Source organism: Saimiri boliviensis, chromosome 12 (assembly GCF_048565385.1).
Source record: "Saimiri boliviensis isolate mSaiBol1 chromosome 12, mSaiBol1.pri, whole genome shotgun sequence".
Lineage (NCBI taxonomy): Eukaryota > Metazoa > Chordata > Mammalia > Primates > Cebidae > Saimiri > Saimiri boliviensis.
In genome coordinates this window covers 20309190-20331272 of record NC_133460.1, presented here as the reverse complement: position 1 = coordinate 20331272, position 22083 = coordinate 20309190, and the positions used below count along the sequence as shown (strand labels likewise).

The following is a 22083-nucleotide window of genomic DNA, read 5'->3' as shown; positions in this document are numbered from 1 at the left end:
ATGATGGGACGCTGATCATCACATGAGACCTGGTTATTCAGAGGAAAGGGAATTATATGGCAGAGTGGGTACCACATGCCAGGCACCATGCCAGGAGCTTCCAACTCCTTCATTTCATCTGTACCTCCAATCATCTGGGATGTCATATGTCCCAGGAAAGCAGATTACTGTTGAAGAAACCAAGGCTCACACTTACTGATGAAGAAATGAGGCTCACAAAACTGGTGAGCAGTATAGTCCCTATTTGAACCCAGGTCTCGGTGACTCCACTGTGTCCCACCTGCTTTGGGACAGGGTCTCTCTGCCTTCTGTTCCTTTTCTTTTCTTTCTTTCTTTTCTTTCTTTTTTTTTTTTTTTTGAGACGGAGTTTCGCTCTTGTTACCCAGGCTGGAGTGCAATGGCGCGATCTCGGCTCACCGCAACCTCCGCCTCCTGGGCTCAGGCAATTCTCCTGCCTCAGCCTCCTAAGTAGCTGGGATTACAGGCACGCGCCACCATGCCCAGCTAGTTTTTTTTTGTATTTTTAGTAGAGACGGGGTTTCACCATGTTGACCAGGATGGTCTCGATCTCTCGACCTCGTGATCCACCCGCCTCGGCCTCCCAAAGTGCTGGGATTACAGGCTTGAGCCACCGCGCCCGGCCCTTCTGTTCCTTTTCATGCTTCCTGCGGAAGTGGGCTGAGCCCTCAGGTGTGTGCAGGGGTGAATACATCTATTCTCGATCCCTGCTACTCAATCTGTGGTCTGTGAACTAGCAGCGTCAATGTCACTTAGAACTTATAAGCGATGCAGAAACTCCCAGCAATCTGATTGCTGGGTTATACCCAAAGGAAATTAAATCATTCTACCAAAAAGACACATGTACTCAAATGTTCATTGCAGCTGTATTTACAACAGCCAAGACATGGAATCAACCCCAAGTGCTCATCAATAGTGGACTAAATAAAGAAAACGTGGTACATACACACCATGGAATACTATGCAGCCACCAAAAAAGAATAAAAATTACATCCTTTGCAGCAATAGGGATGCAGCTGGATGCCGTTATCCTAAGGGAATTAATGCAGACACAGAAAACCAAACATCAAGTATTCTTACTTATAAGTGGGAGCTAAACATTGGGTACACATGGACATAAATATGGGAACACTAGGCACTGGAGATTCCAAAAGGGAGGAAAAGGAAGGGGGTCAAAGGTTGAAAAACAACCTTTTGGGTACTGTGTTCACCATCTGGGCAACAGAATCATTATAAGCCCGAACCTCAATATACCCAATATGCCCATGTAACATCACACAATATACCCAAGTAACAAAACTGCACATGGACACTCGAACTTATATTTTAAAAAATAATAAATAGGTTTTAAAATGCAGAATCTCAGGCCGTGACCCAGACTTACCGAATCTTTCACAAGATTCCCCGAGTGAAATGCACAGTAAACTTGCAAACATCATGGTTCTCACGCTTCAGCCAACATCAGAATCCCCTGGAGGATCTCGTGGCTCCTAGAGGCTCTGATTCAGTCCATATGGGAGGGACCTGGGATTCTGCATTTCTGGAAAGGTCCCAGGCGATGCCGATGCTGCTGATCCAGCGACCGTGATTTGAGAACTGCTGCTCTGCAGTGTGCCCGGTGCCAGGGACCTGGGCTGAGCTAGACAAAGTCCCTGTCTCGAAGTTGCTCACAGCCTCACACGCACTCCTTCCTGCCTCTAGAGGAAACACCACATCAGATCCAACGCTTCCTCCCTCATCATAAGTGCCAGGAAAGCAGATGTAATATGCTGACCCTTGTAACCACATCAGTGCTAACAATGCTTACGCCTACCCTGAAGCTCTCTTTGATTTCTGCAGGTAAATCCTACCTCTGTTCTTCCTAGCAGCTGCTGAGAGAGGGAACAAGTGGTCATCACTTTCTACTAATAACTCTTCATATGTTTGCAGCCCATTATTAAATTGCCCTCGGATTTTCCTTCTTGAAGACTACATAATTAGCTACCCTTTTCTGAATCATGGGGTGGAGAGGGTTTGGCTGGCTAGAGATACCAGCCTCAGGAACATTGGTGGTGGAAATTCTTGAACCAATGTGGAGGCTGGAGGGGATGGGGTGGGGGCTTCAGGGGGTTTCAAAAGTGAGACCATCAGACTCCTTCTCCTAAGCAAGATTCTTAGGATTCAGCAGACAGGATGCAGGATGAAGAGATGTCTGGGAGGAGGCAGGGACCGGCTGGAGGTCAAGTGTCACAGATGAGTCAAACATCTTCAGGGCTTTTATGAGCACCACTGGGCCCATCCTGCCCCTCTGTGCAATCCCCCATCCTGACCCGTTTTAGCCAATGGAACATCCCTTGGGGTCGGGGGTCAGGGGTACAGCCTAGCTGGTGGTGGGCATTGTCCTAGGTAGGAAGTGTGTGAATATCACCAAAATGATGTCCAAGCATGCTAAAGTCAAGGTCAAAGTTGAGACCACCTGCATCAGTATCTCTAGGGAAGCTTGGTAGGAAATGCAAATCCCCAACCTCACTTCTAAATTTATTGCATCAGAATCTCTGGGTGAGGAGTCAGAAAATAAAGAGTTTCAGGATATAGCACAGCTTTCTACTTTCTGTGCATAGCCAAGTTTGATGAATGGCTCTACTCTTGTCCGATGTGTTGTTTTCTCTTCTCGATCATACATATATATATATATATTTTTTTTTTTTTCTTTTTTTTTTGAGACAGGGTCTCACTCTGTCACCCAAGCTGGAGTATAGTGGCGCAATCTTGGCTCACTGCAGCCTCAACCTCCCAGGCTCAAGCAATCCTCCCACCTGAGCCTCCCAAGCTGCTGGGAAAACAGGTGCACACCACCATACCCGGCGAATTTTTGCATTTTTTGCAGAGATGGAATTTCATCATATTGCCCAGGCTGGTCTGGAACTTCTGAGCTCAAGTGATCTATCTACCTCAGCCTCCCAAAGTGCTGGGATTACAGGTGTGAGCCACAAACAAAAAAAGAAAATTGTTCTCGATGTAAATAAGGCACCTAGAACAATGACTAGTAATAATATAACCTGTCTGTGTCACGTGTTTATATTTTGAAAATAAAAAATAGTACTAGCTAGCATTTATTGAGTAAATAAATGGCGGCAGGCACCGTGTGAAGGGATAAATCTAGATTGTCCCACTGAATCCTCACTCCCACTAAATGGTGCCTGTTAGTATCCTGTTTGCTGAGAAGGAAGCCGAGCCACACAGAGAAGCATGTTCAAGATCACACAGCTAGTAAGTGGCAGGCTAGCTCCGAAGTCCGGGTTTTTACCTTCCATGTTAGCCCTTCTTCTTCTCTAACATGCTCCTCTCTTCCAACTAAAAAATAAAAAAAAAACCAGAGGACTTGGTATAGGGGCTCATGCCTGTCACCCCAACACTTTGAGTGACGGAGGCAGGAGAATTGCTTGAGCCCAGGAGTTCAAGACCAGCCTGGGCAACATAGTGAGACCTTATCTCTGCAAAAAAAAATTTTTTTTAATTAGCCAGCCATGGTGGCATGTGCTTGTAGTCTGAGCTACTTGAGAGGCTGAAATGGGAGGATCACTTGAGCCCTGGGAGGTCGAGGCTGCAGTGAGCTGTCACCTGCACTCCAGTCTGGGTGACAGAGTGAGACCCTATCTTGAAAAGAAAATGAAAAGAACGGAAATTAAACTTATGCTTTTAAGCAGAAGAAATAGAATTGCTACTCATGAACTACATGTCAGTATTTCAAGTATATTTTTCTCTTTTGCTTTATCTCACACCAGCCTCGCAGGGAAGCAAACCCATTCTGCAGAATAGGAAAACCGAGGCTCACAGAGGTGAAGTGACTTACTTGAGGTCACACAGCTATCATGTAAGCAAGACTGGACTAGAAGTCAGATCTCTTGCTATCAAACCACATGGCCCCTGGGGAGGATGGAGATGAGAGGGGTCTGACTCCCATGTGGGGTTACCTGGTTATGTCTGCTCTTGGGATCATACTTAACAAGAGGCTGACATTCCTACTTCAGACTAAGCTGTTTAATTAGCCTGGAACCCTCTTACTTCCCTGGCATTCAAAAACACTGGCCAGGGTTACAGGTACAGCTAAAACAGGATCTGAATGGCATGTTTAGGAAGCTGTATAATTAAAACTGACCTAGGAGACAAGTGCCGTCAGCCTCTATGGCAGAAATAGAGTCACCTAACCAGAATCTGTGTTGTTCATATGAATGTCAGGGCTTCTTTTGCAGTTCTGGTGCTTTTTAATTATAATAGGTATTTTCAGGACCGTAGTTTGCCTTGGCATCGCTAACTACCTATCTAAGGATCCTGAAGAGAAGACTGTTATGATGTGTATGTGTCTGCCATCCAGGGCTGGGTGGGTGGGGGTTCAAAGGAAGAAGGTGAAAGGCCTGGTTCCTTTTAGAAGCTGGAGATAAAAATGAGCCCCTGGGTGCCTTCGGGAGGTGACTGAAGTCTCATTCACTGGTCATCAGCTTTGAATATCATTCTGTGTTAAGATGGTGTGAATTTCAGAACCATCTCATCTGCCCATTGGACATCTCTTCCTGAGCGTTCCAATGCGACCTCCTCATGGCCGTGTTTGTTTTTTTGTGTTTTTTTTTGGTCTCCCAGTAGCTGTTTCTTAGAGAACCTTCTCCTCCCCTCTCTGTGTAGCCTTTGCGGAATCACAGCTCATGGTTCTCACACATGCCTGGTCGCCTGGTCACCTGGTCCAGGTCAACCGAAGCAGAGTACAGGGTCCTCTGGACAACAGTAGGCAAGAAACCTGAGTAGGACCAAAAGTTTCAATTTGACCTAAAAATCCCTTTTCTTGCTGGGCACAGTGGTTCATGCACCTCAGCCTCCCAAAGCACTGGGATTACAGGCATGAAGCACTGTGGTCTAAGAAGAATGTGTATTCACAGTTCAGAGCTAAGGAATCCGGGAGTGGCCAACCTAGAGATTCACTCTGTATCTATGAAGGATGTCTGAGTCTCCTGCCTATCCCGTGGAATGCAGGCTGTACAGGCAATTGAGGCCCTTTGTTTTGAGTTAAAGAGCGAAAACCCTTGGTGAAAGGGCCAAAAGGAAGTTGCTCAGATAGAGGGTGCTTAGTGAAAATGCTATATAAACTGCATGTTTTGTTTTTGTTTTTGTTTTTGTTTTGAGACAGATTCTCACTCTGTCACCCAGGCTAGAGTGCAGTGGCACGATCTCAGCTCGCTGCCGCCTCTGCCTCCCAGGTTCAAGCTATTCTCCTGCCTCAGCCTCCCAAGTAGCTGACACTACAGGCGCACACCGCCATTCCCGTGTAATTTTTTTTTTTTTTTTTAATTTTCAGTAGAGACAGGGTTTCACCATGTTCGCCAGGATATTTTCAATCTCCTGACCTTGTGATCCGCCCGCTGGCCTCCCAAAGTGCTGGTATGACAGGCATGAGCCACTTCGCCCGGCGACTGCATGCTTTTTACATAAACAATTGAGGCCCTTTGTTTTGGGTTAAAGGGCCAAAAGGAAGTTGTGAGGTGGAGGGCGCTAAGTGAAAATGCTACGTAAATGGCATGCTTTTTTACATGAACAGTAGAGATTCTCCTGTCCAGCCCGCTGCCACTGGATCGTCCCTGTATGTAAGTTCCCCCAATAAACCCTGTCTCATTCAATGTCTCTAGGTCTCTTTTTTGGCCTCTTGGACATGGCGCCATACCATTTCTATAAAAGTTAGTGGTGTCCTGGCATGACATGCCTTGGGCAAATGATGTCATCTCTCTCTTTCTCTCTCTCTGTCTCTCTCTCTCTTATTTTTTTTGAAACAGGGTCTTATTCTGTTACCCAAGCTGGAATGCAGTGGTGTGATCTCAGCTCACTGAAGCCTCAATGTCCTGGGCTCCAGCAATTCTCCAGCCTCAGCCTCCCAAATAGCTGGGACTACAGGTGTGAAAATTAGCCGGGCTAATTTTCATATTTTGTAGAGAAGATTTTTGTTGGGTTTCACCATGTTGCCAGGCTGGTCTTGAACTCCTGGCCTCAAGTGAATCCACCCACTTCGGCCTCCCAAAGCGGTAGGATTACAGGGGTGAGCTACTGCACCTGGCCAACTTTGCGTCTTTATGCCTCTTTTCTTCTCACTCAGTGAGATAGTACTAGTGTCTACCTCATGGTAATCAGAGAATTAAAAGATTGAAATTTGTGTAAAGGGCTGAAAACAGTGCCTGGCACACAGACCTCAACAAGGGTTAACTTTTTTTTTTTTTTTGAGGGAGTATCTTGCTCTGTTGCCCAGGCTGGAGTACAGTGACACACTCTCGGCTCACTGCAACCTCCGCCTCCCAGGTTCAAGTGATTCTCCTAGCCTCAGCCTCCTGAGTAGTTGGGATTACAGGCACCTGCCACCATGCCTGGCTAATTGATGCATTTTTACTAGAGACAGGGTTTCACCATGTTGGCCAGGCTGGTCTTGAACTCCTGACCTCAGGTGAAAAGGGTTAACTATTTTCACTTACGGGAACACCTGGCAAATTCCTCCATCTCCCTCAAGTGCCCCCAGGGAGCACCCTTCCCACTAGGCATCCTCCTCTGTGAGGCCCACTTCCCACCTGGCTCGCCTTGCCATCAGTGCTGGAGAAAGATTGTGGGTAAGTGCCACAAAGTGGTGAGGAATGGCCTCTTTGGGCTCATTCCTGGACTTGTGGGTTCATAGGTCAGTGCCCCCAGCTACCAGCTGTCAGGCCTTCGTAGAGGCTTTATCTCTCTGCACGCCAGTCCCTTGTAAATTGGAGATAATCATAGAACCTCCCTGAGCAAGCTGAGTGAATAAGGGCAACAAAAACAACTATTGAGTGCCTACTCTGGCTGGACAGGGTGCTAGCTGATAGGAGTGACCACGGTACTGCAGGTTGAGATGAAATAATACATGTGAAGTGTTGAGGCTTGTATGCCTGCAGAATCATAACTGCTCAATATGCATTACATGCTATATGCTACAAACCAAATATAGCACACTAAAAAATGTATAGGTCTGCTAGATTTTTAGACAAAAAATATACGCATCTGAATATCACATTTTTTGTTTGTTACTTCCATATTCATTTTCTCAGTTTTCCCACCAAACAGCCCCGGAGGATAGGCAGGGCGGAGCCTGTCTCCTGTTTTTACTGAGGAAAAGACAGAGGCACTGGGAGGTTAAAATTAAAAGGCTGATAAGCTGGTGCCCAGCAACAAGAGATGGCTGGGCATATTAAAAAGAAATCTGGCCTGGCACAGTGGCTCACGCCCGAAATCCCAGCACTTTGGGAGGCTGAGGCGGGCCGAACACTTGAGGCCAGGAGTTCGAGACCAGCTTGGTTCACATGGTGAAACTCCTGCTCTATTAAAAATACAAAAATTAGCAGGCGTGGTGGCATGCGCCTGTAGCCCCATCTACTTGGGAGGCCGAGGCACGAGAATCCCTTGAACCCAGGAAGCAGAGGTTGCAGTGAGTCAAGATCGGGCCACTGCACTCCAGCCTGGGTGACAGTGAGACTGTCTCAAAAATAAAATAATCCAGCGGAGAGCAATGTCCCTCCTCGAATCTCCAAGTGGAGAGCCAGAAGCCTTGGGCTGGGAGGTTTGGTAGAGCCTGCAGGTCCAGGGCGCCCCAGCCACGCGGACAGGCAGGTGAGGGCGGCGGTGGACACGCGCCGGGGCGCACGCTTGCTGGCGGCGGGCTGCGGGTGGACAGAGGAGCGCGCCAAGCCGGGCACCCCCGCTAGACGCTGGGTGGCGCTGCCGGGCCGCCCCGCGCTAGACCTGTTGCGTCCAGGGCGCAACTCCGGGAGGTTTGGGGTAAAGGGGCGCTCCGCTCTCTCCGCGCGCCCCCTGCAGCCCTGGACGCAGCACCTCCCTTTGGGGCACTCTAAGCCCACCTTAACCTGAGGCTCCCATCCAAGCAGCCTCGGTGAGCCTCACCGCAACCGTGCTAGGCGCGTCGGGTGGGGCGGGAATAAAGTTTTACCAAGCCAGTTTGGGGAGAGGGCTGGATGGGGAGGACCCTCCCTGCTGCAGACTTCATGGCAGGCTGCACTGTGTCCCCTCCGCTCCACGGCCGCCTCGGGGACCCTGCTTTCGGTAGGTGCCAGCCCCCGTGCCAGCAGTATGGGCTGACCTATGTACCGCCCCCTCCCACCCCCTTCCCCATCCGCATCCCCTCCCCCGCCTCCCGTGCGCTCGGGCCCCAGCGTCTCTGGCCCCGCCCGCGCTGGGGTCGCTGCAGTCCCCGCGGCTGCCCCGGGCTCCCTGCCCAGGCGCCCCGGCCTTATTCCAGCCTGGGGAGCACCTCGAGAGGGAGAGTGAGGGACAGCGAGGGAGGCCGAGGTGGGGGCCCTGGGCGCCCTATCTCCGAACCGGGGAGGCGGCCCCGATTCCTAGAGCCGGAACGCAGGGAAAGGCAAGGACGGGGCGGCCGGCGGAGGGGCGGGCGCCGCTCATCAGCCACGCCAGTCACGTCTGGGGCCACCGGCTGCCTTTTTCTTCCTTTCCCCCCTTGCTTTCTTCCCCCTCCACCGTTGGCGAGGGCAAAGTGGCCGTGGCGGCGCCATGCCCGGGCCGGAGTGAGTGCGCGCGGGCGAAAATGGCGTACATCCAGGTAGGGCTGACGCTGGGGGCAAGGTCCGGGGTGCGGGTAGGGGGTGCCGCGCCCCCTCCGGCTGGGAGCGCGCGGAAGGGAGGGCCCACGGCTATGCTTCCACAAACTTGCCTCAAGAAAAAGGGTGCCCGTGCGCGGTCAACCTGTGCAGCAACAGGGGTGCGCCCCGGGAGGAGAGACTGGGGACCCCGAAACCCCGGGATGGAGGGTCCTATGTAGACTCTGCAACGCGCGCCCTTGCTTCCTGGGGAGGGAATGGGGGGTGGGGTGGACTTTTCTTCCCCCCACCCGGCCCCCGTCCCCTCCTTCCCCTTGGCACCCCACCCCAGGGGAGGGGCCGTGGGGAGGGCCGCCCGGGGCGCGCCAGCTGCCCGGCCCGCCAGCTGCCGTTGCCGTGGTGACGGCTCCGGCTAATTGGCCGGCGAGGCAAGCCTGAGGCAGCTGTTCCGACCAAGAGGGACAAGGACGTCGTCTCTCCCGGGCACTGGGTGCTGAGGGATGGGGGACACCTGGAGGCCAGAGGCGCGCTGGTGAAGAGAAAGGAGCCTGCTACTTTAGTCCGCTGCGTTGGGGTCTGAGAGATGTGGACCCTCTTAACCTTGAAGAAACGTCCCCCAACAATCCTTGGGCTGAAATAATTCTGAAATAATTTCTAAGCAGCCTTTCTGGGGGGGGCAGGGGTTGAAGGGGTGGACCGGGCTTCTTGATGAAAAGACCTTTCTCCTCTGCAAGAAGGGAAGTGACCGCAGGTCAGCGCCAAGGTCAAGCAGGCAGACCCGCAGTGAGACCCGTTGAGCTGTTTGCTTCTGGGGCTAGCGCTTCTGAACTGGGCAGAGAAGCTTAAAGACTCCCACGTCCAGGGTGCGTCTCGGCTCACATTTTGTCCCCTCAGCCACAGATGGGGGTGCTGCTGGTCCCCCCATTCCCCTCTGGCTCACATATCCCCTCAATCGTGTCCTCAGACACTTAAGCCTGCCAGGAAACTCCCTGCTGTGTCACCTGGTGGAGCCTCTTCCATTCCTCTCCTGCTTTAGATTCCCTGGATTGGCTTATTTCCTGAAATCGACAGTTTCTCTTTTTAAGTTCAATGAAGGTCACATTACTGTCTACCCACTGTGTGCTGTGTGTTGTCCAGGGGCCATTCAATAGTCACCCAACAAACACCTGTGTGACCACCTACTACGTTCGGACACTGAGGATACAGTGATGAAAACAGCACAGTTCCTGCCCCTCTGAGTGCACAATTTAGTGAGAAATGAACATGATTACTGGCTCCTGGGGTTCTTAATGGCCACCTTCAGCACAGAGAAATTAAGTGACTTGCCCAAGGCCACAACAGCTGCTTAGAGGTCAAGGTGGGATCTCAAGAGGGGATGGCAGTTGATAGGTTAAGCATTTCATATGACGATGATCCAATGTTGTTGGTTTTCCTTTTAGAGCAAGGTGTTAACTTTTTTCCTGTAAAGTGCCAGATAGTATTTTTTTTTATTCCCTTGGAGGCTCACATGGTCTCTGTCACTATTCCACTCTGACTATAGCACCAGAGCAGCTATAGACAGTAGTAAATGAGTGGGCGTGGCTGTGTTCCAATAAAACTTTATTTGCAGGCACCAAAATGTGGATTTTGTATGCTTTGCACCAGTCAAGAGGCATGCATCTTCTTTATAGTTCTCAACCATTTAAAAATGGTTGCAAATCATTCTTAGCTCAAGGGCTGCAGCAAAACAGACTGCGGGGCTGGTTTTGGTTTTGAGCCTTAGTTTGCCAACCTCTGTTTAGAATGCATGGGTTCTTTCTTCCTCTTTCTGGTGCGAATTAGTTCTCTTCTATTGGTGTCAAACACCTGAACCCAGGAGACCCAATGCTAGAAAGACTCAGCATGCAGCATGCCTGGGAACGTCAGGGCACCTTCTTTCATCTTTGGTTTCTCTCTGTTCCTTGACATTCATCTTGCACCTGGGCTTTGAGAAAGCTGGGGAGGATGTTTTTCAGCAGCGGTATGAGGTGGTCTCATCTCCGTTCGCTTTGGTTTCATAAATGGCCTATTTTGACCACATGTCTAGGAAACACTTCCCTGTATTCAGAAAATGGTCATGGATTATTATGAAAAAGTATCACTTTATCCTAAACATTCTAAAACAGTTTTTCATGAAAGCCCTATGAGGGCGTACTATTTTGCTGTTTTGTGCCCTGCTGTACCTTCTGGGACAATACCTGGTGCCTACTGGGTTCCACTAGGTCTTGACACTCACCTAATTTTCATCACAGACAGGGCGCATTTGCATAGTCAGTGTCCTGTCCCACCTCAACAGCACCCCTTTGAGGTACACAGTAGCTTTTCCACTAAAGAAGAGGAAACCGAGACTCAGAGAAGCCCCTGACTTGCCCACATGATCAGTTGATGGTGACACTAGGACTCTAGCACTTCTTGATTCAGCTTGTCGCGTGGCCCCTTAGCACCTTCCGGTCTTGTTCTGTGTGTGGTTTCAGCTTTAGAGACATTTGTAATGAATGCCTTTAGGGTATTTCCCAAGCTGTTGTTATTCCCTTACTGCTTCAAGGATTTTGAATTTTTCACAAGCCACCACATCTGGCTAATATTTTGTGTTTTTAAAAGAGACAGGGTTTCACCATGTGGGCCAGGCTGGTCTCAAAATCCTGACTTCAGGTGATCCACCCACCTTGGCCTCCCAAAATACTGGGATTACAGGTGTGAGCCGCTGCGCTGAGCCCTACCTATGCTATTATTAACTTAATGTTTTTTCTATAAATGGGCTCACTTTTATTTTTTACTTTAAAAAAAAAACGTATGATAAGGAAACATTATGTCACGACTCTCATAGGAAATCCAGATCATGTGATATAGGCAGAAGGCAACTAGAAGAAAACGTAATGGGAGTAATGCCACATCACTGAATTCTAGGTGGATGTGGCTATCTCCAAGGCTGTGAGCTAGTTCAATTTTGTTTCAAAGGAAGGGGTTGGGGGAGGTAGGAATTGGTAAGTGGTAAAAAGACGTTAACATACCATGGTACCAAATTGAGACTTTCTCCTCCTTGGAGGAGAATCGGGGGAGGGAGATAATAACTTTCTCCCCATTGATTCAAAGTTCTGAGTTTGAGTCCCACCTCAGTTCACCTCTGGGACGTGCCCGAGGTTGGGGTGCAGGACTTCTAACCTATCTAGTCCACTTGGCCTATTTGGAAAACCACCTTAAAGCGAAGGAGGGAGTCTATGCCTTGAGAACCCAGGAGACGAAGATGGGGAGGCGGGGTGGGACCACAAGAGGAAGGGAGGGCCTCCCTCCTCAAGAGGACCAGATTAGGGCTTCCTTTTTAGTTCCATCTATTTGTGGGTGGTGATAGGAAACACCCCACTATCACCATTGGAGCAGAATTGGAAGGTAGGGCCTCCGGGAGGGCGGGGGACCCAAGTACCATCCACTGTGTGCCTGCCTGCATGTCAGCTAATCATGTCCTTTCGGGTTGGCTACATGGCTATTTCTGTATAGGAAGGTTTGCTCTTCTCCTGAAGTGTGGCTGTATTGGATAGCATGACTATCTATCCGCCCGCTCTGATTCATAACAGCATACGGTGCAAATCAAATCGAAATGCTGGAGTTTCCCATTTATTTGGTGTTGGTTAACCAGGAGGCTACCAGCAGCCCTGAAAATAGCCACACCTTGTTAGGAAGTCAGCTCCCTTCCCAGGATGGTAAGTGGAAATATGCAGGGCTTTTTTTTTTTTTTTTTTTTTTTTTTTTTTTTGTAAATGTTTTTTGAGTTGCTGGAATATTGCTAAACTGGTCTTGTCTCTTTCTTTAACCCCTTCATTCCCTTACCCCCTTGGCTTCATCGTGGATCTTAAAAGGGCAGCTGGAACCATTAAACGAGGTGGGTTCATTTGATGATTTGTTTGGTCTGGTTTCTAATCAAGAAATGCCTGACTTTTATTTTCGAGTCTTATGTGGGGCTGTGGGGATGTTAAATATTCGACAATAACCTGGTGTTAATAACAGCTCAGTTTCCATTCCTTTCTACCGAAAAGAGATCCTGGTTTTGAAAAGACACCAGTTGACAAGACAAGTTTCCCTCTCCACCTCTACTTATTCCGTTTGATTATCTCTGTCTGTTTCATGTCACCGATATTATTTTTTTTTAAATCTTTTTCCCTGCTTTCCAGAAGACAGAGTAATATGCATTCTGTTTCAAGAACATATTGTATAGCCCTCATGATGTCGTATAAACCACCCACATGTCAAGAAAGACGTTCACATAAACTACAAAAGAAAATACCTGCAAATGTTTTGCTTGCTACTAATGGCTCCAGCGAGTTGATGTTTGCTATCTTTGTGCCTGCAGTTGGTAAATAGAAATGGAAAACATTTTGTTCTAAGTGCTGAGCAGCAGAGCCAGAACTCTTGAATGTCTTTTTCTCATCCGAGATCGGCTGCTTGTAATTTTGGGTGTTGTTTCTCCTCTTCCTCTTCCACCCCCTCCCCCCCTCCCCCTCCCCCCTCCCCCAATGGCCTCAGGGTTTTCTTTCTAGAATCTCTGATCTGCTGCTGTGCAGATGGACCTGCCGGCACTGCTGTCAGAAGTGCTACGAGTCCAGCTGTTGCCAGTCGAGTGAGGATGAAGTTGAAATTCTGGGACCTTTCCCTGCTCAGACCCCTCCCTGGCTGTAAGTAAAACCGCTCTGAACTTCTCTGAAATCAATTTCGAGACTTTCCCCTTTTTCCGAGAAGGGGGCTGGGGGCCTGGGCCGTGGGAGGGAGGATTTGGGGGACATGAAAGAGCAGCAGGCTGGGTTTCCATGGACATCTTTGCTGCAGACTGGGGATATGTTCTGTACCCCTCATTTTGTTCGGCAAGCTGGCGAGACCAGCTGGTGGTGTGGTTTTAGTTCACCTAGTGGCACATTGGGCCTTTGGAGATATGAACTGTGTAATGCTAAGTGTGTGGGAATTTTTAGTCACGTGGAATGTGGTTCTGAGCAGAAAAGGAGGTCTGTGAGCCTCTGTATTCTTCAAGGGCTAACCACATTCTGAGGTTTCCATCCAAGTCGGTGTGACAAGATTTCCTGGCATCCAGTCCAGGGCCTGCGTGTAGTCAAAGCTCGATCAATATCCATTGCATGGATGGGTAGACGGAATAAAGAAACAGGTGCCTTTTTGCTGCTCTGAACGAGAACTTCAGAAACAGGGAAGCAGAAAAGCACCTCCGGGCTCCATCCTGTCCTCCAACGCTGTTTATGTTCTCTCTGGCATCTTTCATTTTATTTCTAATTCGCTCTCCTCCCGCGCCTGCATACAACATCTCCATCTGCCAGTCGCTCAGATATTTTGGGAACGCAGTTTTGAAGCTTCTCAGCCACGTGTCTGGTCCATCTCTCCGTGACTGAGAGAGGGATGTGGTCAGATGAGCCTGGGTCCAGTCAAGAAGGTTGGGGCTGGGAAGCGTTAGGAAGTCGTCAAGTGAACTCCTCATGACTCGGAGGGGCAGGCCCAGGAGGGAGAGGCAGCAGCCAGGACCCGCAGCTGGAGCCTGGCAGGGTGGAAGAAGACAGTGCTGTCTTAGCTCAGTCCTTGGTCTGAGATCCCGAAAGTCTCTGGTGCCCCGTCTTTCTCTCCAAGTTGGGGCTCATGCCTCAGGCCTCTCCTTTCCTCTTCTTAGAAGCAAGTATCAAATATTTCCACAGCAAAATGGCTCCATATCCAGGCTGTGTAATCTCAACTACTATTTCTAGTTCTGTGACCTTGAGCAAGTTGTTTGATGTCTCTGTGCCTTGATGTCCCATCTGTAAAATGTGATGCTAGAAAGGATAGTATTTCTGTCAGAGCTGTTGTAGCGAGTCAATGAATCTGGAACGTGGAAAAGTAGTTAGGAATGCTTGATACCTTGTCGGCGATGATAAATGTAAAGTAATTCTGGCTGGGCGCAGTGGTTCATGGCTGTTACCTCAGCAGTTTGGGAGGCAGAGGGGGCCGGATCACTTGAATTCAGGAGTTCAAGACCAGCCTGGGCCACATAGTGAGACCCCTCCGCTACCCCAAGCTCACCAAAACATCAGAAAATTAGCCAGGTATGCTGATGAGTGCCTGTGGTCCCAGCTACTCTGGAGGCTGAGGTGGGAGGATTGCTTGAGCCTAGGAAATGGAGGCTACAGTGAGCTGTGATTGCACCACTGCGCTCCAGCCTGGGCAAGAGTGAGACCCTGTCTCAAAAAAACAAAAACAACAACAAAAAAATTAACTGAGATATGCATATAATATGCTTAGCATAGGGTAAAAGTTGTATAAGCATTTATTTCTGTATTAGATATCAATAGATTAATTAAGCTGATATAAACACAATGTTAAGGAACTCTTCCATTATTCATTATTCATAAGTTGTGGCCTGACTCCTACAGGTATGTGTAGAATTGAGATTTTTAGTGAAGGCAACTCATTAATCAAGACACAATACACAGCCGCGTGCTGTGGCTAACATCTATAATCCCAGTGTTTTGAAAGGCTGAGGCGGGGTGACTGCTTGGGGCCAGAAGTTTGAGACAAGCCTGGGCAACATGATGAGACCCCTATCTCTACAAAAACTTTAAAAATTAGCTGGGCATGTCGGTACCTAGAGTTCCAGGTATTCAGGTGGATCGCTTAAGCCCAGGATGTCAGGGCTGCAGTGAGCTATAATATACCACTGCACTCCAGCTTGAGCAACAGAGCAAGAATTTCGTTTTTAATTTTTTTTTTTTTTTTTTTTTAAAAGAATTCCACTGGTCTGTGTAGCAGAAGTTAGTTCAGTCCATCTAACGTCTTTAAAGCTATGCTCACAAGAATGCCGGCTCCACGTGGGCAGGGATTTTTGCCTGTCTTGTTCACTCAGAAAAAGTTATTGATTGACAGACTGTCCTACAGGCAGAACTTGAATCCTGAAAGTGCCAATCATCCAGTTGAAAAGTTAATCTCGGTTCCTTTTGTAGTTATTTCTCGGGTACGCAGTGTGCCAAGCACTATGGTATACACAGGGCTAGATAGGATCCTGTGACTGCTCAGGGAATTTTCAATCTCATGTAGGAGGTAGGGCAGGTGTGTAAGTGAGGTTGACTCCTAGAGTTGTGGATTTACACCCTGCATACTATATATGACAGTCCTGCATAAGGTCTTGTTATGAAAGAATTCAGGAATGATGGCTTCAGGCATAGCTGGATCCAGGAGCAGAAATGATGTCATCAGAGACTTTCTCGCTCTTTCTCTCTCTGTTTCTTCTGTATAGGCCTCATTCTTTTTTTTTTTGGAGATGGAATTTCGCTCTTGTTACCCAGGCTGGAGTGCAATGGCGCGATCTCGGCTCACTGCAACCTCCACCTCCTGGTTCAGGCAATTCTCCTGCCTCAGCCTCCTGAGTAGCTGGGATTACAGGCACGCGCCACCATGCCCAGCTAATTTTTTGTATTTTTAGTAGAGACGGGGTTTCACCATGTTGACCAGGATGGTCTCGATCTCTTGACCTCGTGATCCACCCACCTCGGCCTCCCAAAGTGCTGGGATTACAGGTGTGAGCCACTGCACCTCGAAGCCTCATTCTTAAGCTTGTTTTCCCCATGTGGTAGAACTAGACTTGCATTCGGTTGTCATTGTATAAAAAACAAACAAACAAAAACAAACAAACCAAAACCAGGAAAGACTCCGATTAGTCTGGCTTGGATTATGTACCAATCACTTTCACTTGGAGGAAATGGTGCTAGAATCATGCCAGTTACCTGGCCACTCAGGAAACCAAGAAAATGGTCATTACTACCTGAAACACATGAACTAAACTGCTAGACCAGGGGTTGGCAAACTTTTAACATAAAGGACCAAATAGTAAATATATTAGCCTCGTGGGCCATATGGTCTCTGTTGCAGCTATTTATTTCTACCATTGCTGTGCGAAAGCAGCCATAGACAGTAAATGAACGGGCACGCCTGTGTTCCAGTAACAGCTCATTTACGAAATCAGACAGTGAATTTGGCTCTGTAATTTGCCGACCCCTGTAATAGACAACTGGGGTGTCACAATTTGGTATCTCCCCGGTAGAGAGGACGGAATAGACTGCAGAGGTGGGCAGAGACCACAAATGGATGCTGCATCTGGGAAGAGCTGGGGGAGTCATGGAAAATGAGCCTGCAAGCTCAGGTTGAATTGGGTCTTGAATGCCGGAATGAGGAGTTTGGATTTTCCTCTGTACCAGTGGAGACCCTTCATAGGTATTGAAAATTGCTGTCAGGTACCTATATGCCCCCCGGATATCCCGATGTGGAGTGTTACAGATGCACAGCCTAGGTTTTGTTGCGAGTTGGAGGACAGTTGTGTTTGGCCTTGACTCCTCCTGACCCTTTGTGTAAGCAGGGGGCAAGAGGGCTGGGACCCTCGGGGCAGACACTTTTTTTGGTTTTGTCACTAGTAGAGAAGTGGACTGGAACTTTGCCAGCAGGGCCAATATACCACACAAGTCCAGGTGGCACCATTCACATGGTGGCCATTATGAATGGCGCCACCTAGGGTTATGCAGTCTGTAGCCTGAGCAACTGTCCATGACCTTCATGCTTCCCAGGATGAATGTGGTCTCTTCTGAACCCTGTGCAGTGCTTAACACATTTTTGGCACTCAGCATAATGCAAAATGGTAAGAGAAACCTGTAAAGGGAAGATGGGCTAAATCATTCAAAAAGCAAATTTCCAGCTTGTGTTTCCCCCAGATTTATTGACCAAGTGGCCAGCTGCATGTTATCAAACAGACAGGAAGTAGAAATGTCAAGTGTATGGGCTTTGCAGTGCTGTTCCTCTGGCATTTGAGCCATGAGCCATGGGACTTGCCTCTGTGGACTGGCACGTGGCAGACGAGCGACCCTTTGTGTGTACTGTGCATGTGATCTTGGGCACACAACATTAATTGTCACATGTGCTCATGTCCTGTGGGCCCCCAACTTTTCTTGGCTGGGCTGGGCTGGTGAAGATTAGGAAAATTTTGCAGTCTGACTGGTACCTTTTGAAGCAATGCCAGAAAGACCCTCACTGAAGAGTGAATTAAAGTCAGGTTGGTGAGCTGGTTGTCGAACAAGCATGTGTTGAATACCTACAACACGCAGGGCTCTTCCAGGTCTCTCAGAGATGCCCCACTTGGAGATAGGGAGCGTGCCGTTTAGAGTTTAGCGTGACTGGCTCAGTCGTGGTTCTGCCATTTAACAGTGGTACAAATTATTCAGCCTTCCCCCAACCTGTATTAGTTTGTTTTGTGTGGCTGTAGAGGGATACCCAAGACTGGGTAATTAACAAAAAAGAGATTTATTTGGCTCTTGGTTCTGCAGGCTGTCCAAGCACAGCTTTAGCTTCTGCTTCTAGTGAGGGCCTCAGGAAACTTACATTCATGGTGGAAGGTGAAGGAGGGAGCAGGCATCGTATGGTGAGAGAGGGAGCAAGGGGAGAGGAAGTGCCCCGCCAGCAGATCTCATGGGAACTCATGCAGTGAGAACTCACTCATTATTTTGAGGACAGCACCAAGCCATTCATGAGGGATCTGCCCCCATGATCTAAACACCTCCCACCAGGCCCCACCTCCAACATCGGGGTCACATTTTCGATATGAAATTTGGAGGAGAAAAACATCCAAACCATAGCAGGGCTTCTCTGAGGAGGTGCCGTTGAAGCAGAGACCTCAATTATGGGAAGGAATTAGACAGGTAGAGGGAACAGAAGAGCTTTCTTTCTTTTTTTTTTTATTAATTGCATTTTAGGTTTTGGGGTACATGTGAAGAACATGCAACATTGTTGCACAGGTACACACATGGCAGTGTGATTTGCTGCCTTCCTCCTCATCACCTATATCTGGCATTTCTCCCCATGTTATCTCTCCCCAACTCCCCACCCCTCGCTGTCCCTCCCCTATTTCCCCCCAACAGACCCCAGTGTGTGATGCTCCCCTCCCTGTGTCCATGTGTTCTCATTGTTCAGCACCCGCCTATGAGTGAGAACATGCGGTGTTTGATTTTCTGCTCTTGTGTCTGTTTGCTGAGAATGATGGTTTCCAGGTTCATCCATGTCCCTACAAAGGACACGAGCTCATCATTTTTGATGGCTGCATAATATTCCATGGTGTATATGTGCCACATTTTCCCTGTCCAGTCTATCATTGATGAGCATTTGGGCTGGTTCCAGGTCTTTGCTATTGTAAACAGTGCTGCAATGAACATTCGTGTGCACGTGTCCTTGTAGTAGAATGATTTATAATCCTTTGGATATATACCCAGTAATGGGATTGCTGGGTCAAATGGGATTTCTATTTCTAGGTCCTTGAGGAATCGCCACACTGTCTTCCAGAGAGCTTTCTTTTTCTTTTTCCCTTTCCTCCCCTCCCTTCCCCTCTCCTCCCCCTTTTTTTAGAGATGGAGTCTTGCTCTGTCACCCAGGCTGGAGGGCAGTGGTGCCATCTTGGCTCACTGCAACCTCCACCTCCCAGGTTCAAGCAATTCTCCTGCCTCAGCCTCCCAAGCAGCTGGGACTACAGGCAGTTGCCATGACACTCAGCTATTTTTTGGTATTTTTTAGTAGAGAGGGGGTTTTACCATTAGCCAGGATAGTCTTGATCTCCTGACCTTGCGACCCTCCCACCTCGGCCTCCCAAAGTGTTGGGATTACGGGCGTGAGCCACCTCCCCCAGCCAGATGCCCGGCCCGGCCATAGCGTTTTGGCTCTGCCTTCCTCGGAAGATGCTGCTGCTGTCATTCAAGGGAGAGAGGGAGGAAGATGCTGCCGCTGTCATTTAAGGGAGGTTCACTGCAGCCTTAAAATCCTGGGCTCAAGTGATCCTCCCACTTTAGCCTCCCGAGTAATTAGGACTACAAATGCAGGTCACCACACCCAGCTAATTTTTTAAAAGTTTTGGTAGAAGTAGGATCCTGCCATATAGATACGGTATGATCTTACGTCTGTCCCCGCCCCCCTATTCTCCCTGCCCCCTACGCCCCTGACATTTCATCTACTACCTTCACCTTTTACCAACCAGGAGCAGGGAGCAAGCAGATATTCCGTTTTCCCCCTTATAACATACTAGTCTTGCCCTGGCTGTGACCCTAATACCATTTAAAAATTTTTTTTTTAAATTTTAATTTATTTTTATTTTTTTATGATGCTGTCTCACTCTGTCACCCAGGCTGGAGTGCAGTGGCCTGGTCTCAGCTCACTACAACCTCTGCCTCCCAGGTACAAGCGATTCTCATGCCTCAGCCTCCTAAGTACCCAGGACTACAGGTGTGTGCCACCATGCCAGGCTAATTTTTGTTATTTTTAGTAGCGACAGGGTTTCACCCTGTCAGCCAGGTTGGTCTCAAACTCCTGACCTCAAGTAATCCACCCACCTCAGTCTCCCAAAGTGCTGGGATTACCGGCGAGAGCCACTGCTCCTGGCTCCTGATATCACTTTTGAAGAACATCAGATCAATCTCATTTCATGCACAGGATGGGTCTGAAGATCTCATGGAATTCAAAACTTGCATGTTTCAAGACGAGTTTCTCTGTAGGCTTTAATGTCAAGTTGGGGGCGGGGATGCAGTCTCGGAAGCCATAAATCTGCAGCCATTAGGATTTCGGGGCTTGTTATTAGCAGCATCAGTCTCAAAACCACATCACCCGCTGTTTTTCTACTTCCTCTCCCATCCCTCCAGCATCCTTACCTAGCTTTATGAGTATGGGTGAGCAGGGGGTGGATCTTAAAGCCACCTCCGTTGTAATAGTATCAACTAAGCTGAACATGAAGGTATGCACCTGTAGTCCCAGCTACTCGGGAGGCTGGGGGCAGGAGGATCACTTTGAGTCCAAGAGTTTGAGTCCAGCCTGGGCAACATAGTGAGACCTTGTTTCTTAAAAAATAAAATAAAATCAATTGAATTGATCGATTGATCAATCAATTAAAAATGTTTAAAAATGTATTGAGCACCTGTTTACTATATAACCAAGCCCTGTTCTAAGCATTTTATTTATTTTGTTTTGAGACAGGGTCTCTTGCTGTGTCACCTGGGCTGGAGTGCAGTTGCTCAGTCATAGCTCACTACAGCCTCGGACTCCTGGACTCAAGCAATCCTCCCATCTTCACCTCCCAAGTCACTTTGACTGCAAACACAGGTCATCACGCCCAGCTAATACTTAAATTTTTTTAAATTTTTTTTTTTTTTTTTTTTTTTTTTGTAGAAACAGAGTTCTGCCATGTTGGCCAGGCTGGTCTCGAACTTTCACGCTCAAGTGATCCTCCTGCCTCAGCTTCCCAAAGTGCTGGGATTACAGTTGTGAGCCACCACGCCTAGCCAACTTTCAGTAGAGATGGGGTCCTGCTATATTGCCCAAGCTGGTCTCAAACTCCTGGCCTCAAGGGATCCTCCTGCCTTGGCCGCCCAAAATGCTAGGATTATATGTGTGAGCCACCATGCCCGGCCTCTAAGCATTTTATATGTGTTAACTCATTCAGTGTTTACAACCATCGTATAATGTGGGTACTGTCAATATTCCCACTTTACAGATGGGGAAATGGAAGTATGGAGAGGGAAAGGGACATGCTCGAGGCCACCCGGCCAGGGTTCAGCCCCAGAGGTTCTCTCAATCACTACCCTGTATTACCTTCCTTCTCCGTCCGTCCTACTCCCGTCCTTCCCAATTTCTCAGCAATTCTTTATTGGGAGCACATTAAGTCACGGCGGCTGCTAATTTATAGCTGTTTCTTTACATCAAGCTTCTGTTCAGAAATTGTTGGTTTTCAGGACCATTTCTGCCACTCAAGAACCCTTGAGTGATATTGTTATCGGATATTTTTAAAAGATCTTAAATTATAGACACAGTGGCTGTTGAAATAGCAGAACACTTGTAACCAAAAGCAGAAGTTTGGATGCTTGTACAACAACCAGAGGGTTCACTCCAGGCTGGAGATTGGCAGGTCTTGGGCTTCGCTGAGCCAAAGTGGCGCCCCCACGTGGCGACAGCCGAAGTATACACAGTTCTCTGCCCAACCCCAGCTTTGAAATTATGCAAGTTCTTGACAGATTGTTCTAAATTGGGGAATATTTCTTCATATCATTTCACATTTTGTGCAAAAAGCAAGACGTTGTTGAGCGTTTAAGGACACCACAGTATTTAAAATTTGCATTATTCCATGTTACATAAAATGGGTGTGAGAACTGTTTCATCGTGGGTCTTTTTTTTTTTTTAAACATACATTTTCTTGCGTTTTAGGTTTTGGGGAACATGCAGGATTGTTGCATAGGTACATACATGGCAATGTGGTTTGCTGCCTTCCTCCCCATCACCTATATCTGATATTTCTCCCCATGTTATCCCTCCCAACTCCCCACCCCTCACTGTCCCTCCCCTAATTCCCCCCCACCCCCCACCGACAGATCCCGCTGTGTGATGTTCCCCTCCCTGTGTCCATGTGTTCTCA

General features: G+C 48.4%; 1 protein-coding gene across 7 annotated transcripts in view; it reads left to right on the top strand.

Moving 5' to 3' along the window:
• Window positions 1-7803: 7803 nt before the first annotated feature.
• SYT17 (synaptotagmin 17) overlaps window positions 7804-22083 on the top strand; it is a 137389-nt gene continuing 123109 nt past the window's right edge. For 2 of the 7 annotated variants that reach the window (XM_074381988.1, XM_039478246.2), the window contains exons 1-3: window positions 7804-8623; window positions 12499-12516; window positions 13158-13306. In XM_074381988.1, coding sequence (XP_074238089.1) covers window positions 8609-8623; window positions 12499-12516; window positions 13158-13306 — 182 coding nt within the window. In that variant the 5' untranslated portion in view covers window positions 7804-8608. Of the gene's footprint in view, window positions 12338-12493; window positions 12517-13157; window positions 13307-22083 lie in introns of all 7 variants that reach the window. The other 5 variants (XM_074381987.1, XM_074381990.1, XM_074381992.1 and 2 more) reach the window with 4 other exon arrangements.